This window comes from Phocoena sinus, chromosome 5 (genome assembly GCF_008692025.1).
Source record: "Phocoena sinus isolate mPhoSin1 chromosome 5, mPhoSin1.pri, whole genome shotgun sequence".
Classification (NCBI taxonomy): Eukaryota; Metazoa; Chordata; class Mammalia; order Artiodactyla; family Phocoenidae; genus Phocoena; species Phocoena sinus.
Window position 1 is genome coordinate 45,606,810 of NC_045767.1, and position 18,216 is coordinate 45,625,025.

At 40.7% G+C, this 18,216-nt stretch overlaps 1 protein-coding gene across 1 annotated transcript in view; it reads right to left on the minus strand.

The window, feature by feature from the left end:
* The window catches only part of FAM184B (family with sequence similarity 184 member B), a 112,637-nt gene that overhangs the window by 45,048 nt on the left and 49,373 nt on the right, over positions 1-18,216 (minus strand). The window contains 4 exon segments of the mRNA XM_032632978.1: positions 6,280-6,387; positions 8,225-8,335; positions 17,040-17,246; positions 17,812-17,951. Coding sequence (XP_032488869.1) covers positions 6,280-6,387; positions 8,225-8,335; positions 17,040-17,246; positions 17,812-17,951 — 566 coding nt within the window.

Consider the following 18,216-nt stretch of genomic DNA (forward strand, 5'->3'; position numbering starts at 1 on the left):
AAGGCTAATAGGATTTGATTTCAGGACTTGGACAGGACTGGGGGAGAGACTTCACTCTTGGAGGGTACACACAAAGTAGTGTGTGCATCAGGACCCAGAGGGAAGGAGCAGTGACCCCATAAGAGACTGAACCAGACCTACCTGCTAATGTTGGAGAGTCTCCTGCAGAGGTGGGGGGGTGGCTGTAGCTCACTGCAGGGACAAGGACACTGGCAGCAGAAGTTCTGGGAAGTACTGATTGGCGTGAGCCCTCCCAGAGTCCACCATTAGCCCCAACAAAGAGCCCGGGTAGGCTCCAGTGCTGGGTCCCCTCAGGCCAAACAACCAACAGGGAGGGAACTCAGCTCCACTTGTCAACAGACAAGCGGATTAAAGTTTTACTGAGCTCTACCCACCAGAGCAATACCCAGTTCTACCCACCACCAGTCCCTCCCAGCAGGAAACTTGCACAAGCCTCTTAGATAACCTCATCCACCAGAGGGCAGACAGCAGAAGCAAGAAGAACTACAATCCAGCAGCCTGTGGAACGGAAACCACGTTCACAGAAAGATAGACAAAATGAAAAGGCAGAGGACTATGTACCAGATGAAGGAACAAGATAAAACCCCAGAAAAACAATTAAATGAAGTGGAGATAGGCAACCTTCCAGAAAAAGAATTGAGAATAATGATAGTGAAGATGGTCCAGGACCTCGGAAAAAGAATGGAGGCAAAGATCGAGAAGATACAAGAAATGTTTAACAAAGACCTAGAAGAATTAAAGAACAAACACCTAGAAGAATTAAATAAACAGAGACGAACAATACAATAAATGCAATGAAAAATACACTAGAAGGAATCAATAGCAGAATAACTGAGGCAGAAGAACAGATAAGTGACCTGGAAGACAGAATGGTGGAATTCACTGTTGTGGAACAGAATAAAGAAAAAAGAATGAAAAGAAATGAAGACAGCCTAAGAGACCTCTGCGACAACATTAAACACAACAACATTCTCATTATAGGGGTACCAGAAGGAGAAGAGAGAGAGAAAGGCCCAGAGAAAATATTTGAAGAGATTATAGTTGAAAACTTCCCTAACATGGGAAAGGAAATAGCCACCCAAGTCCAGGAAGCACAGAGAGTCCCAGGCAGGATAAACCCAAGGAGAGACACATAGTAATCTAACTGACAAGAATTAAAGACAAAGAAAAATTATTAAAAGCAACAATGGAAAGATGACAAATAACATACAAGGGAACTCCCATAAGGTTAACAGCTGATTTCTTAGCAAAAACTCTACAAGCCAGAAGGAAGTGGCAAATATATTTAAAGTGATGAAAGGGAAGAAACTACAACCAAGATTACTCTACATGGCAAGGATCTCATTCAGATTTGATGGAGAAATCAAAAGCTTTAGAGACAAGCAAAAGCTAAGAGAATTCAGCACCACCAAACCAGCTCTACAACAAATGCTAAAGGAACTTCTCTAGGCGGGAAACACAAGAGAAGCAAAGGACCTACAAAAACAAACTGAAAACAATTAAGAAAATGGTAATAGGAACATACATATCGATAATTACCTTAAATGTGAATGGATTAAATGCTCCAACCAAAAGACACAGGCTCGCTGAATGGATATAAAAACAAGACCCAAACATACGCTGTCTGTAAGAGACCCACTTCAGACCTAGGGACACATACAGACTGAAAGTGAGGGGATGGAAAAAGATATTCCATGCAAATGGAAATCTAAGAAAGCTGGAGTAGCAATACTCATATCAGATAAAATAGACTTTAAAATAAAGAATGTTACAAGAGACAAGCAAGGACACCACATAATGACCAAGGGATCAATCCAAGAAGAAGATGTAACAATTCTAAATATATATACACCCAACATAGGAGCATCTCAATATATAAGGCAAATGCCAACAGCTATAAAAGAGGAAATAGACAGTAACACAATAATAGTGCGGGACTTTAACACCTCACTTACACCAATGGACAGATCATCCAGACAGGAAATTAATAAGGAAACACAAACTTTAAATGACACAATAGACCAGATATATTTAACTGATATATATGGGACATTCCATCCAAAACCAGCAGATTACACTTTCTTCTCAAGTACACACAGAACATTCTCCACGATAGATCATATCTTGGGTCAACAAATCAAGCCTTGGTAAATTTAAGAAAACTGAAATCATATCAAGCATCTTTTCCAAGCACAATGCTATGAGATTAGAAATCAATTACAGGGGGAAAAAAACATAAAAAAAACCACACACACACTGAGGCTAAACAATACATTACTAAATAACCAAGAGATCACCGAAGAAATCAAAGAGGAAATCAGAAAATACCTAGAGACAAATGACAACAAAAACATGACGATCCAAAACCTATGGGATGCAGCAAAAGTAGTTTAAGAGGGAAATTTATAGCAATACAATCCTACCTCAAGAAACAAGAAAAACCTCAAATAAACAATCTAACCTTACACCTAAAGGAACTAGAGAGAGAAGAAAAAACAAAACCCAAAGTTAGCAGAAGGAAAGAAATCATAAAGATCAGAGCAGAAATAAATGAAATAGAAACAAAGAAAATAATAGCAAAGATCAATAAAACTAAAAGCTGGTTCTTTGCGAAGATAAACAAAATTGATAAACCTTTAGCCAGACTCATCAAGCAAAAGAGGGAGAGGAATCAAATCAATAAAATTAGAAATGAAAAAGGAGAAGTTACAATGGACAGCACAGAAACACAAAGCATCATAAGAGACTACTACAAGCAACTCTATGCCAATAAAATGGACAACCTGGAAGAAATAGACAAATTCTTGGAAAGGTATAACCTTCCAAGATTGAACCAGGAAGAAACAGAAAATATGAACAGACCAATCACAATGAAATTGAAACTGTGATTAAAAATCTTACAACAAACAAAAGTCCAGGACCAGATGGCTTCACAGGTGAATTCTCTCAGACATTCAGAGAAGAGCTAACAGCCATCCTTCTCAAACTCTTCCAAAAAACTGCAAAGGAAGGAACACTTCCAAACTCATTCTATGAGGCCACCATCACCCTGATACCAAAACTGGAAAAAGATACTACAAAAACAGAAAATTACAGACCAATATTACTGATTAATATAGATGCAAAAATCCTCAACAAAATACTAGCAAACAGAATCCAACAACACATTAAAAGGATCATACACCATGATCAAGTGGGATTTATCCCAAGGATGCAAGGATTCTTCAATATATGCAAATCAATCAATGTGATACACCATATTAACAAATAGAAGAATAAAAACCATATGATCATCTCAATAGTTGCAGAAAAAGCCTTTGACCAAATTCAACACTCATTTATCATAAAAACTCTCCAGAAAGTGGGTAGAGGGAACCTACCTCAACATAATAAAGGCCATATACGGCAAACCCATAGCAAACAGCATTCTCAATGGTGAAAAACTGAAACTGTTTCCTTTAAGATCAGGAACAAAACAAGGATGTCCACTCTCGCCACTATTATTCAACATAGTTTTGGAAGTCCTAGCCACAGCAATCACAGAAGAAAAAGAAATAAAAGGAATCAAAATTGGAAAAGAAGAAGTAAAACTGTCACTGTTTGCAGATGACATGATATTATATAAAGACAATCCTAAAGATGCCACCAGGAAACTACGAGAGCTTATCAATGAATTCGGTAAAGTTTCAGGATACAAAATTAATGCACAGAAAGCTCTTGCATTCCTATACACTAACAATGAAACATCAGAAAGAGAAATTAAGGAAACAATCTCATTCACCACTGCAACAAAAAGAATAAAATACTTAGGAATAAACCTACTTAAGGAGGTAAAAAACATGTACTCAGAAAAGTATAAGACACTGATGAAAGAAACCAAAGATGACACAAACAGATGGAGAGATATACGATGTTCTTGGACTGGAAGAATCAATATTGTGAAAATGACTATACTACCCAAAGCAATCTAAAGATTCAATGCAATCACTATCAAATTACCAATGGCAGTTTTTACAGAACCAGAACAAAAAATCTTAAAATTTGTATGGAGACACAAAAGACCCTGAATAGCCAATGCAATCTTGAGGGGAAAAAAATGGAGCTGGAGGAATCAGACTCCCTGACTTCAGAGTATACTACAAAGCTACAGTAAACCAGACAATATGGTACTGGCACGAAAACAGAAATATAGATCAATGAAACAAGATAGAAAGCCCAGAGATAAACCCACACACCTATGGTCAACTAATCTGTGACAAAGGAAGCAAGGATATTCAATGGAGAAAAGAAAGTCTCTTCAATAAATGGTGCTGGGAAAACTGGACAGCTACATGTAAAAGAATGAAATTAGAACACTCCCTAACACCATACACAAAAATAAACTTAAAATAGATCAAAGACCTAAATGTAAGACCAGACACTATAAAACTCTTAGAGAAAAACATAGGAAGAACACTCTGCGACATAAATCACAGCAAGATCTTTTTTGACCCACCTCCCACAGTAATGGAAATAAAAACAAAAATAAACAAATGGGACCTAATGAAACTTAAAAGCTTTTGCACAGCAAAGGAAACCATAAACAAGACGAAAAGATAACCCTCAGAATGGGAGAAAATATTTGCAAACAAATCAAAGGACAAAGGATTCATCTCCAAAATATATAAACAGCTCATGCAGCTCAATATTAAAGAAACAAACAACCCAATCCAAAAATGGGCAGAAGACCTAAAGAGACATTTCTCCAAAGAAGACATACAGATGGCCAAGAGGCACATGAAAAGCTGCTCATCATCACTAATTATTAAAGAAATGTAAATCAAAACTACCATGAGGTATCACCTCACACCAGTTAGAATGGGCATCATCAGAAAATCTGCAAACAACAAATGCTGGAGAGGGTGTGGAGAAAAGGGAACCCTCTTGCACTGTTGGTGGGAATGTAAATTGATACAGACACTATGGAGAACAGTATGGAGGTTCCTTAAAAAACTAAAAATAGAATTACCATATGACCCAGCAATCCCACTACTGGGCATATACCCTGAGAAAACCATAATTCAAAAAGACACATGCACCACAATATTCATTGTAGCTCTATTTACAATAGCCAGGTCATGGAAGCAACCTAAATGCCCATCAACAGAGGAATGGATAAAGAAGTTGTAGTACATATATACAGTGGAATATTAGCCATAAAAAGGAACGAAACTGGGTCATTTGTAGAGATGTGGATGGACCTAGAGACTGTCATAAAGAGTGAAGTAAGTCAGAAAGAGAAAAACAAATATTGTATATTAACGCATATATGTGGAACCTAGAAAAATGGTACAGGTGAACCAGTTTGCAGGGCAGAAATAGAGACACAGATGTAGAGAACAAATGTATGGACACCAAGGGGGGAAAGTGGTGGGGCGGGGGTGATGGTGGTGGGATGAATCAGGAGATTGGGATTGACGACATATATACACCAATATGTATAAAATAAAAAACTAATAAGAACCTGCTGTATAAAATAAATAAATTAATTAACTTAAACTATACCTGTAAAGTACATATCAGTTGCCTAATAGAAAACACAGCACCAGATGTTTAATTCTATTACTAAATGTCCACATTGTGTTAAAGCTATTTGTTTATATATATATTTCTCCCGTGTAGCATGTAGCCCAGAGGCTGGCACTTGTTATGTATTTCACAGATGACTGCAGAATGAAAGAATAACGTGCATGTTGAGTTGAATCAAGTGGAATTGATACTCATCAAGGTTCCTCCTGCAACTCTATGTAGGAGGGGTCTGTACTTCTCTCTAGAACTAAGCTCATGGAGGGATCACGGTCTAGACCCAGGAGGGTCGGATGAGAGCCGAGTTTCATGGTGAAACAACCCAAGCTTCTCAACATGCACTCGAGGGGGAGTTATGATTACTGTTATGCTTCTTGCTGGGCAGAACCAAAGACCCCACTCTAGTCCAGTGCTCCTTGATCTGCCAGCCAGGCTGCAATCAGAGAGGGAGAGAAGAGTCATCTGACAAGCCCTGTTCTTTTTCAAACCATGTGGATAATTACTCAGAACTCTATTTTCATCGTGGTTTTTGCAAATTGATTTTATAATGATTTTTTATTTCAGGCATTTTGGCAGCTCTAAGGGAGGAAATAAAAGAGCCCATTAATGCCAGCATGTGTCACTGGGGACATCGAAGTGCTGAAAAGAAGAAGAAAAATATCCTTAATTAAAGCAGAAAAAGCTCGAGCTTACCTGGGTCTCTAAAATGTTGCCTTGCTGGCAGTCCAATTCTTGGGGCCGTTCATTGCCTCTCGGGGGATGTACATTATTCTGCTGGATAAATTCTTCTAGCCTTAAAACCTAAAACAGAAGAATAAAAACAATCAGCAATGAAACAAAGTCCTATCACCCGGCTGTGGTCATTAATCTGGGACCCATTCCCTTGGGTCAATCAGTTCTGGGGACTGTGCCCCACTAGACAAATCCCAGACACGCTTCTAGAGAGGCCATTTCTAATTAGCTAGTTGCTTCGTCTCTCCAGAAGAAGATGAGCCTGGCAGGTTTACAATATTCCATACTTCTCTTTAAATTATTCACATCTACATAACTATACCAGAGCTGTAGCATGGTTTCCATTAGTTTTCATACCATTCCTGGAAGGCCACCCTATTTCGTTTTTACAAAGTTAGTTGGTAAAGAAGAGGAACAATATTTAAGAATTATACAGATAATATGAGAGAAGAGTGGCTAAAAGCTGCTATTAAATTATAAAGCCTTAATTATGATTATTATTAACCAACTAATTGTAGAGTGTCAATTAAATGGTCTGGTTTCCCTGCTCTAGACTTTGAGAAGAACAAGGTCAATAACCATAAAGGAACCTTAGATGTTGCTAAAACTAATGCTCCTCAGGCAGCTCCTCAGGTGTAAAGTGGGGAGGAGAAGGGACAGACTGAGAGCAAGATGGTAAGATCATAAAATATCGTCCCTGCCTTCAAGGAGCTGTCATCTTATGGAGCAGACAGATGCATGTTTACAATCACAACAGCATTCAGTAGACACATGTACGATATATAAGAGCATCATTAATGGTGTGTTTGCTCTGTGCCAGGCACAGACCTAAGCATTTTACAGTATTAACTCTTCTAATTCTCCTAACAATTACTATGAGGTAGGTACTACTGCAGAGAACTTACAGCAATAAACTCTGCCCAGGGAATTCCAGCACAGTGTTAAGGGCACTGAAGGATGAGTAGGAGTCCATCAGCGGCAAGTTCTTCTCCCTAGTAACACTGTCCACAGCGCCTTTAAACTTTGAACTTGGTCCCTGGGTGGTTTGGACAAGTGGGCCCAAGAAGAAAACTCCACTGTTCAGCTGGTTTACATCCATTCCTTACCCTGCTCTCCTTGCCTGCCTCCACCAGGGAGGCCTGACGGCTAAATCCTTGCTTTCCCAGGCTGGCCACGTGGCACAGATGTTACCAATGGGAGTAGGAGTCAGCTGGGGGCTTCTGCATATGCTTTTGTTTTCCCGATGAAGTGTGCAGGCCTGGTCATCCCTGCCCCTCCTTCTTTCCTGCTTTAACTTGGGGCATGACAACTGGAACAGTGACAGTCGTTCTCACAGCCAAGGGGAATCTGAGCCAACTTCTCCTACGTGCAGTGCTAGGAACCTATGATGCATTTAGGAGCCATGAACATATTTTCATTTCTTTCAGAATCAGAAGAAAAAACTGCAGCCTGGCCATATTCACCTTTATGACAGTGCAGTTACAAATTATAATTTTAAATTCTTTTTGATAAAGAAAAGAGCCCAGGAAGGCAGAAGTATCTAATGCCCAGGACACTGATAACACAGCCGGGGCTGGGGAGAGGGCAGAACCAAGATGTTTGCAGATTTTCCAGGCCTGATATCATTTAGCCACAGAATCAACACCAGCAGCCTCCTGCCTCCCTCTTTTATGTGTGACATTAAGTGGCTCTTTGTTAAGCCTCTATAATCAGGCTCTCTGTTATCTGCAGCTGAATTTATGCCCGAGACAGCCTTCCTGTCAGGATGAAGTCTTTTTCTTCCTTCCAAGGATGCTAAATGTAAGGAGGTCAGGGAAGCTTCCCAAGATTCCTAGCATCTCAGTTCATCAAAAACTCCTGGAGCCCAGAACCATCATTCCAAGAACAGCTTTTATTCGGGACTTACCTCAAGCAGTGAATTCTGGAGCTTCACACTTAGGGCCTCTTTCTCTTCTTGCAGGTGCTTTATTTCATTTTCTGATTTCTTCTTCACTTCCTCCAACTGTGCTTCTACTTCCTAAATGATGAATGGAAGAGTTAACCACACAAGCCACGAAAACATGGACAGGACACACCCTGCCTTATTCCCAAAGGGGTTCAAAGAAACTCACAAGAGTCATAAACTACTATAAGAAAACATAAATTAGGGCTTCCCTGGTGGCGCAGTGGTTGAGAGTCCACCTGCCGACGCAGGGGACGCGGGTTCGTGCCCCGGTCCGGGAAGATCCCACATGCCGTGGAGCGGCTGGGCCCGTGAGCCATGGCCGCTGAGCCTGTGCATCCGGAGCCTGTGCTCCGCAACGGGAGAGGCCACAAGAGTGAGAGGCCCGCGTACCGCAAAAAAAAAAAAAAAACCAAAAAAACAAAAAATCATAAATTAGAAATACATGAGAAAGTCCAAAGAAAACAGGTGCTAAATTCACACCACAAAGTCGAATATATACTGGGGGTAGGGGTGGAGTGGTGGGGGGTGGGGGCAGAGTAAACCCCTGGCTTTAAGTTTTGTAGTGTCAAATAAGAAAACAGAATGCTCATTACTGACAAAGTTCTCATGGTTCTATAAATCAAAAAGCCAACTACATCCTCAGTTGCAGGGAAATATCAAAAGCAGAATGAAATTTCTTCTTTGGCCTTCTCAACAGCATCCTTACTTTAGTCAAAATGATGGGATTCATAGGGCTGCTTCCTCCATGGTCCCTCCCCACAGCCTCATAGTCTCAGCACAAAGCAGATCCAGATAAAAGAACATTCTGGAGCCCATATGAGTGGTGCAGCTGCATTTTAGCTGTGTGTTCTTGGGCAGATTTCCTAACCTCTCTGTGATTCAATGCATTACTTACATGCTTAGCACAGTTCTAGGTACATAGTAAGGGATCGATAAATGCTAAGTAGTACTATTCTTACAGATGCTTATGCTTTCTGATCTAGCTTAATATCTGGGGAAATTTTTCAAGTGTCTAGAGCAGTGGATGAAATATTCTGTTCCTCGTAGCTGAATTTTAGGTAGATATTAAGTCATTTATTTGTTCAACAAATATTTATTGAGACCTACCATGTGCTTGGCACTGTTCTTGAAGCTGGGGATAAAAACAGACAATATGCTTACTCACCAGGAGCTCACATTTGCGTGAAAGAGATAGGCAGCAAAGTCAACAGCTATAACGCAGTAGATACCATGTTGGATGGTGATAACTGATTACACACCTTTATGGTCTAACTGGAAGTTGATAGACATATTAGCAGTTGACATTTACTGAGTGTGTACCATTTTCTGGGCGCTTTTCACAGATCATCTCGTTGATCCTTATGAAAACCCTATGAGCTAGGTAGTATTGTTAAAGCTCATTATACAGATGAAGAAATGAAGCTTGAAGAGGTTAAATAACTTGCCCAAGGTCATGCAGCCCGTAAGCAGAAGAGTCAAGATCCAAACTCAGGAAAGGATGACTCCTTGGCTGTGCTTCTTCCCTGCCTGCATGGGTCCAGTTATACGTGGACATTTTTCAACAGTAAATACTACAGTACTACATAGTCTGTGGTTGGTTGAACCTGTGGGTGTGGAGGAACTGCAGATACGAAGGGCCTACTATAAGTTATACTTGGATTAACTCCCATATTGTTCAAGGGTCAACTGCAGAATGAATGGACTTTATGGCTGATTGAATGTGAGGGATGACAGAGAAATTATGGATTTCTGGATTTCTGACTCCTGGATTTCTAACCTGATCATCTAAAGAGATGCTACTGATCATCTGGATGACACCTTTACACTCTCTATGGGGACAGCCCCAGGCCAGGCCAGTGGCCCTGGGGTGCCGCTTTGCATTGTCCCTGGGGTCAGTCATTTAAAAGAGAAGAAAAGAGGGCTGTGATTAGATTGTAAGGGTCGCATGATGTGGACACTTAGGCCAATGTACAGTGTCTTCAGTAAATCCACCATCTCCTTTTGCAGGGCTTGTTGCTTTGGAGAGTTCATTTTCTGAAGATGATAGATAAACTTTTTGTTTAAAACAAGCTGAGATAACTTAAGCAACATCAGAAATAAGGCCGTCCCCTCAGCAAAGATTCTGATTTTTTTTACTTCATTATTTAGTCCCTCATTCACAGAATCTTTTATTGAACAGAAGTTTTGTTTAACACGCTTATTGGTGCAGACACTCCCTAACTCTGCCAAGGCATGTTCACTGTAACAGCACAGTGGAAACCCCCTGTGAGAAAGATGCTTAGCATAAAGCAGTGGCTATTTCTAATCTTGCACAGCCTAATGTCCTAGGGTATATGTAATCAATCACAGCTTCAGCTGTTGCCTTGACAAATGGACCTAAAGGGAAAAATTTTCCCCCCAAATTTCCTCAAGTGACCTTGAGGATTTCAACAGGAAGCGTTAACATTCTCTTCCTAACTCGTGGAAAGAGAAAAAACAACTACAAAGACAAGAACGTGAGGAAAAAGAAGGAGATGAATGCTTTCAGGTATATAAATTGCTGCATCCCACCCCTGGAAGAAGGCTCCATGGGTTATGAATTTACAGGATTCACAGAGTATTTTCATAAGCTCTGTTCTCATTTAACTCTCATAATACTTATGGAAAAAGGCTTTATTGCATCCATTTCACATGAAGCAAATCCAATGGCTGGTAAGAGGCAAAAGCAGGACTCCCACCCTTTTTCTGCTTTCTTGTCTAGATTGTCCACAATTACTGGCAGTTTAAGAAAAGACACATAAGGGAGCCACTGTTGACGGGAACAACAAATAAGCAGCCACAGGAAATCACCAAGCAGAGATTTCAGTTGGCATTTTAAAGGAAAACACGTTAACTTTTTTCAAGAAGAAAAATCACTCCTTGGTATGTATTTATAGTAAAGTTCCTGCTGTAGCTGAAAGAGTAAACCGGTACAAAGCCTGAAATGTCACTCAGAAGGGGAAGGCAGAAGAGATAATGATCTTAAAATTTCCATACTGTATAAAAACTATAACCCACAGCAAAACATTGCAAATAAACTACACTTCAATTTAAAAATTTGAATACAGAAAAAAAACTATAACCTACAGACCCAAGACGTCCAAACAGAACCCCAAACAGAAAAACACAAAGAATATCACACCATGACATATCATAATCAAATTGTGATATGATAAAGAAAAAAGTCTTAAAAGCAATCAGAAAACAAAAAGATACACTATGCACAGGGGAGAACAGATGAGAGTGGCTACCAACTTTTCATCTGAGGAAAATACAAACCAAAAATTTTTAAAAGTTGAACAGCATCTTTAAAGTGCTGAAAGAAAAAAAACTGTTAACCTAGAATTCTATATCCAGCAAAATAACCTTCAAAAATGAAGGCAAAATAAAGACATTTTCAGACATATAAACACTGAGAGAATTTGCTGTGAGCAGACTGACACTACAAGAAACATTAAAGGAAGTTCTTCAGGCCAAAAGAAAATGATACCAGATGGGGCACTTGAATATGCCAAGGGAATGAAGAGGGTAGCAACGGTAAATCAGAAAATATAAAAGACTTTAGTTTTCTCATTTAAAAATTCTAAGAGATAACTGACTAAGGAAATAGAAAAGCGATGTAGACTTTATAACATATGTAAAGTAAAACATATGACAACAACTTCACAAAGGTTAGGAAAGGCTAAATAAAAATAGTGTGTTGCTGTAAGGTTTGTACAGTGAAGTATATATGTATTGCTTCTCCATACAAACCTTACAGCAACACAATATGTATGAAGTAACATCATATTATTCGATGGCAATGATAAAGTTGCATGTTATAAATCCTACAGCAACCATGGCACACCATCCCCTCCCCAAAAGAAGGATATCTAACAAGTCACTAGTGGAGATAAAAAAGGGAATACCAGGGCTTCCCTGGTGGTGCAGTGGTTGAGGGTCTGCCTGCCGATGCAGAGGACACGGGTTCGTGCCCCAGTCTGGGAGGATCCCACGTGCCGCGGAGCAGCTGGGCCCGTAAGCCATGGTCACTGAGCCTGCGCGTCCAGAGCCTGTGCTCCGCAACGGGAGAGGCCACAACAGTGAGAGGCCGGCATACCGAAAAAAAAAAAAAAAAAAAAAAGGGAATACCAAAAGCTATATATTCAAGTAATCAAAAATAAACAGGAAAACAGGCAAAAAGAAAAAAAGATGTGACAAAAAGAAAAAAAAAAAACTCAACAGTATGGTAGACTTAATGATAATTACATTGAATGTAAATGGTCTAAATGACCCTCAAAAATCAGACTGCCAAGCTGAATAAAACAGAAAATCCAGCTATCCTATTTGGGTTGGCCAAAAAGATCGTTCAGGTTTTGTAACAGCTTACGGATCCCGAACGAACTTTTTGGCCAACCCAATACAAAAGCACTTTGACTAGAAAGACACAGGTAGGTTAAAAGTAAAGGAATGGATTAAGATAGACTGTAACACTAACCACAAAAATGATAGAATGTCCGTATTTTTATCAAAGTAGACTTCAGGACAAGGAATATTCCATAATGAGTAAGGGGCCAATTCATTGAGAAGACATAATAAGCCTAAATGTGTATGTACCTCATAAATAAGTTTGAATTTATCTAAGGCAAAAACTGACAGGACTAAAAGGGAAAATATAAAAACTGACTTAAATTTGATATTTCAATACTCCTCTCTCAATAATCAACAGAACAAATAGAGAAAAAATTAGTAAGGAAACAAGGTACTTGAACAACACTATCAACCAACTTAACCTAATTATCATTTATGAAACACTCCCCTCAAGAGCAGCAGATCCATATTCTTTTCAAGGGCACCTGGACCATTCATCAAGATAGACCACCCCTGGGCCATACAATAATATGAGCTAATTGAAAAGGAAAGAACAGAATCTGTCCTTTGATCACAAGAGAACTAAATTAGAAATCAATAACAAAGAGATATCTGGAAAGGTTCCAAATATTTGGAAATTAAGCAACCTATTTCTCAATAATGAAGAGTATTTTTGGAGTTGATAGAAATAAAAAGTTGAAAAGAATTAGACAAAATTATTCACATTCATATTATTACTGAAATTAGAAAGCAGAGGCCTAGAATGGTTTGGGGTGACTTATTTAAGGTGACAACGTGGCTGCTTCCCCAGCACAGCACTTCTTACACCCAGACTTGACAGATGGTTTCAGTGCATGTCTTGTTCCTCCTTCCAGACTGTGAGCTCCCTGTAGGCATGGCTGATTCCTGTATCCTTGCATTGCTCAAAACACCAAGTACGCATTCAATGAATGATAAATAAACCATAAATGGATATTGGCAGGGTGAAGACCTGAAGGCTGCTCTCCAAGGCCCAGGGCAATGTTTATTCTGTTCTGCTACATAGACAGAGGGCAATAGTTACTGGTTTTGGAGTCAAGGCAGCCCTGACTCACACCCAATTCATGTGATACTCAAGTGACTTCATTTCCCAGGTTCCTCATCTGTGAAATGGGAAAACAAGCCCTGCCTACAGGGCTGAGGTAAGAATTAAATCATGGAGTGGAGAGCTGTTGTTCCTTTTGGCTGCCCGGCCTCTGATCCTTCTCTGAATGTTAGGGAAATTCTCTATCTGACACATCAGAGCCATCCTTCCACCACAGAACCAGAAAATGTCAGACTTACCTTCCCAGACTCCCTTGTGATGAAGGCATGGGCATGTGATCGAGGCATGTGACCAATCAGACACACCCACCCCGGATTTTGAATTGGAAGCCATCGATACGTACAAGCTGGAGTCATAAAGGATCTGGCAACTGAACTTCCCAGGGGCAGCAGGGGCAGCCATTCTACAGCAGCTCTGACTGACGGAACTTTCCGTGATGATAGAAATGTTCTAAAATGTAATGTAGCTAATGTATAGAAATCCCTCAACACTGTGCTATCCAATCTGGGAGCCACTAGCCACATATGGCAATTGAGCTCTTGAAATGTGGCTAGTTCCACTGAGGAACTGAATTTAAAATATTATTTAACTGTAATTGATTTAAATGTAAATAACCACATGTGTCAAGAGGCTACCATATTGGACAGTGCAGTTCTGCAGGCAACATCCAGGGCCCAGTGTTGGTGGTGTCAGCTGTGTAAACAGAAGGTCTGGGCTCAGACATGGCAGCAAGGGTGTCTTCATCACTGAGCAGTTTGCCAAGCCCAGTTCCCTGGTTTTCCAGAAAGCTTTTCATTACCCTTTACTAAATTCCTTTCTTACCTAAACCGCCCAGGGTGGGTTTGTGATGCTTGTCACCCAGAATCCTAAGTGATACAAATGAGGTGTAGAACGCAGCAGTGTCTAGAACAGCTCAGTAAGGACTCAATAGATCTTTCCACACTCTCCTAGGAATCAACGTGGGCGAGTGCTAACTACAGGACACATACTCTGCTCTGTCTGTGAAGATTAAGTCGTAACATCATCTAATCCTACAGACAGGAAAGGCAGATAAACTGTCTGGGTGAACTCCAGCCCACCTCTTGTGGTGTCTTTTTCAGGTTAAGGTAGCATTCAGGATACACAACATATTTATACTCAAGGGCCCAAAGGAACAGTGTGCTCTTAACTCTAGAGGGGAAACCGGTATCTATTTTTAGTCCATGAACACCAGATCTGGGACCTCTTCAAGGTTTTACCTTCCTGTAGTCTGCATGGCCTAATTTATGTAACATATATCCTCAGTTTGTAGAAATGACTGTAATTTTTAGAAAGAAAATAAAAAACCAGGAGGAAATGCAATTTATTTCTACATGATTCATTTCCCAAATGGATCCATGCCCCTGATTAAAGCTGAAGTGGGATTTCTACACTCAGAGTCAGGCTTGGCTGACAGGTTACCAGGGCAACCTGTAGCTCTGGGAGAGCTACTGTCCCTCCCACTGATTGTAGCTCAAGATGGAAAGCGGGTTCAGCTTTCCTCCAATGAGGATTGGATTTGTGCAACCAGTCACTGCTCATGGGGAGGAAAGTGCTTTCAATACAGCTGCTTCCCTCTCTGTGTAGGGATGGGAAACCACGGCCTCTGGAGTCAGGCTGTCAGGTTTTAATGTAGCTGCACCACTCACTGTCTGTGTGAGTGGATACATAACATCTTTGAGCCTCAGTTTTCTCATCTCTGAAATGGGGATATGAACACTCATTTTGTAATCCTGTTGGGAGGATTATATGTGTTCATAAGAATAAAGTGCTTTATAAAGTATAGTGGACACTAAATAATATTATCACACATGATGTTATCTAATGCACATGGTAACTAATTACAGCCACCGTTTACCAAACTTTTGCTACATTTTGTACACTGAGATGAGTTTATATATAAAACCATATTTAGGGGCTTCCCTGGTGGCACAGTGGTTAAGAATCCGCCAGCCAATGCAGGGGACACAGGTTCGAGCCTTGGTCCAGGAAGATCCCACTTGCCACGGAGCAACTAAGCCTGTGCGCCACAATTTCTGAGCCTGCACTCTAGAGCCTGAGGGCCACGACTACTGAAGCCCGTATGCCTAGAGCCCATGCTCCGCAACAAGAGAAGCCACCGCAATGAGAGGCCCGTGCACCACAATGAAGAGTAGCCCCTGCTCACTGCAACTAGAGAAAGCCCGCGTGCAGCAATGAAGACCCAACGAAGCCCAAAGTAAATAAATAAATAAATACATAATTTAAAAAACCACCATATTTAATTCATATAACAAGCCCCCAAAGTATTTATCCTTATTTTCAAAATCAGGTTTCAGAAAGATTAAGTGACCTGTCCGTGGTAGTAAAGCCAGTGAAAGAGTCGGGACTTGGACCCAGGACTAGACTTTCTTAAGTTCATTTATTTATCCAACACATATTTATTGAGTATCTACTACTCTTCACCACCACACATTGTATTCCTCAGTGATATATGATTATCTTTCAGTGAAAAGTCATAGTGATAATGCAAGTTCTTAGATTAGAAAGAAGCCTTCTTATAATAATTAAAGCACCACCTATGCTCACAATAATACTGGTATACTTCACTCTTTACCTAAAGCATTCATATACATGTTATTTGCTTTCCTCAGCAAACACGAGGGATGATGCTTTGCATTCCCTCTCAGCAGAAAACGCCCCCTTTGGTGGGAAGTTGGAACAGTACTCAGAGGCTGAGAAACTTCTCTCCTACTGGTTAATTAATTACCTTCATCTACCTAGTGCGTCTTACGCCCCAGGCACTATGATGTGCTTCGTTTTTTCACACATGGATTACCTCATGCAATCCTCGCAGCTACTCTGTGAGGTGCTATTATCACCATCTGTTTTATAAATGAGTAACTTGGGGCCCCGCAGAGTTTCCCTGTGAGGAGTCCAGGTTAAATAACTTTCTGTGGTCACAGAGCTAGAGGGTGGCAGAGCTGGGATTTGAATCCAGGCAGTCTACCAGGCCTGCGTGTTCACTTCATGTTATTTCTCTCTGTTTTTGCAGATTAGAGGATTTGAATTTCCCTAAGTTAAACACTCATATGACACAATTCCACCCCATGTCAACAACTCTAGGCCCTATTGTCTCACAGCCCTGGGGTGCCCTGTCTCCTCCTGAAGACTCTGAACTCCCTCTGATCAGAGAACTAGCTGAGATCTATATACAAGAGGAGCTCAGTAAATGTTTGAGGAAGGAAAGAAGAAACAAAAGAGGAAAGGAGGGAGGTAGAGGCAAGGAAAAACAAACGGAATGGTATCTCTGAAAGGGGATCTCACCGTCTGTAGCCTCTGCCTCTCAGCTTCCACTGATGAGCGAACTAATTGGATTTCCACCGTGTGCTTCTTCACCAAGTCTTCTAGGCGCTTCACCAGCTGGTCTTTGAGATGTTTCTTCTCCTCTTCTGTCTGATCTTTGATTTTACGAAGGTCTTCTTCATATTTTTGCTTCATATATTCTGTTTCAATACATGCCTCTTTCTTGGTCTATAAAAAGAAAAAGGGCTTGTAAAACTGCCAGGGTGGGGAGAGGAGGAGATCACCATTTCTCTTTTGTGTTAACTTCTACAATGTTGATTACTGATTTCAAAGCATGTATCACAAGGTGCAATAAAGTTTATAAAATCACGTTTGATATCTGTAAGAGACTTCACTTTATCCACCATCGGAAAAGGGCTTTTTGGAGTAGTGTATCTATTGTCATAGGATCAGATATTCCAGCCCATACTATGGCGGTTTCTAAAAAATGCTTTGTTTGTTTTGACTGGGAACATATAGCAGGAATCTTAAGCAAGCTTCCAGTTTCCCAGGAACTAATGATAAGGAGTTGGGGGCATTCTGCTACATTCTCAGTCTCCTGGCTTCACGTGCAATGACATGCAGTTGGCAGGACGTTGGCTGGAACTTCACACCCATGCATGCACCCCTGAAACTATGGGACCTGTTGCTTCCAAGTGGACCTGTCATGGTTTGGGGCTGGCCTCCATCTGAAGCTCATTCCAGCAGAGTCCCCCTGTGATTGCTCCATCCCCAGGACTGGGTCAGACAGTACCTGTGTATCTGTGCCTCCTTTCGTGCATGGACACTCCTTGGGAAAGTTCTGATCCTGCTGAGGATGGAGACTGCAGGCTTCCAAATCATTCTCTTTCCCTAGGACTTTATTCTCTGAAACCCTCTCAGTCTTCATATCATCTGCAAGTACAGTGTCAACATCGTTGGGAATGCCCTTGGCCTTGGCCTCATGCCTGAGGCCTCTGCAGTTGGGTTGCCATTCTGCTATTCAACTATTTTGCCCTTGACTCCCCTATGTAATCCCTGCTCCATGGCCTTCTGGCCTCAAGCAGGGTCCAAGTGGTGATTGTCACCTTTGCCCAAGTAGCATCTTGAGTTCAAACAGTTGTCCGGCTCTCCCTTCTTAAACCAGTCATCTTCAAATTTTTTGATTGTGCTTTCCATA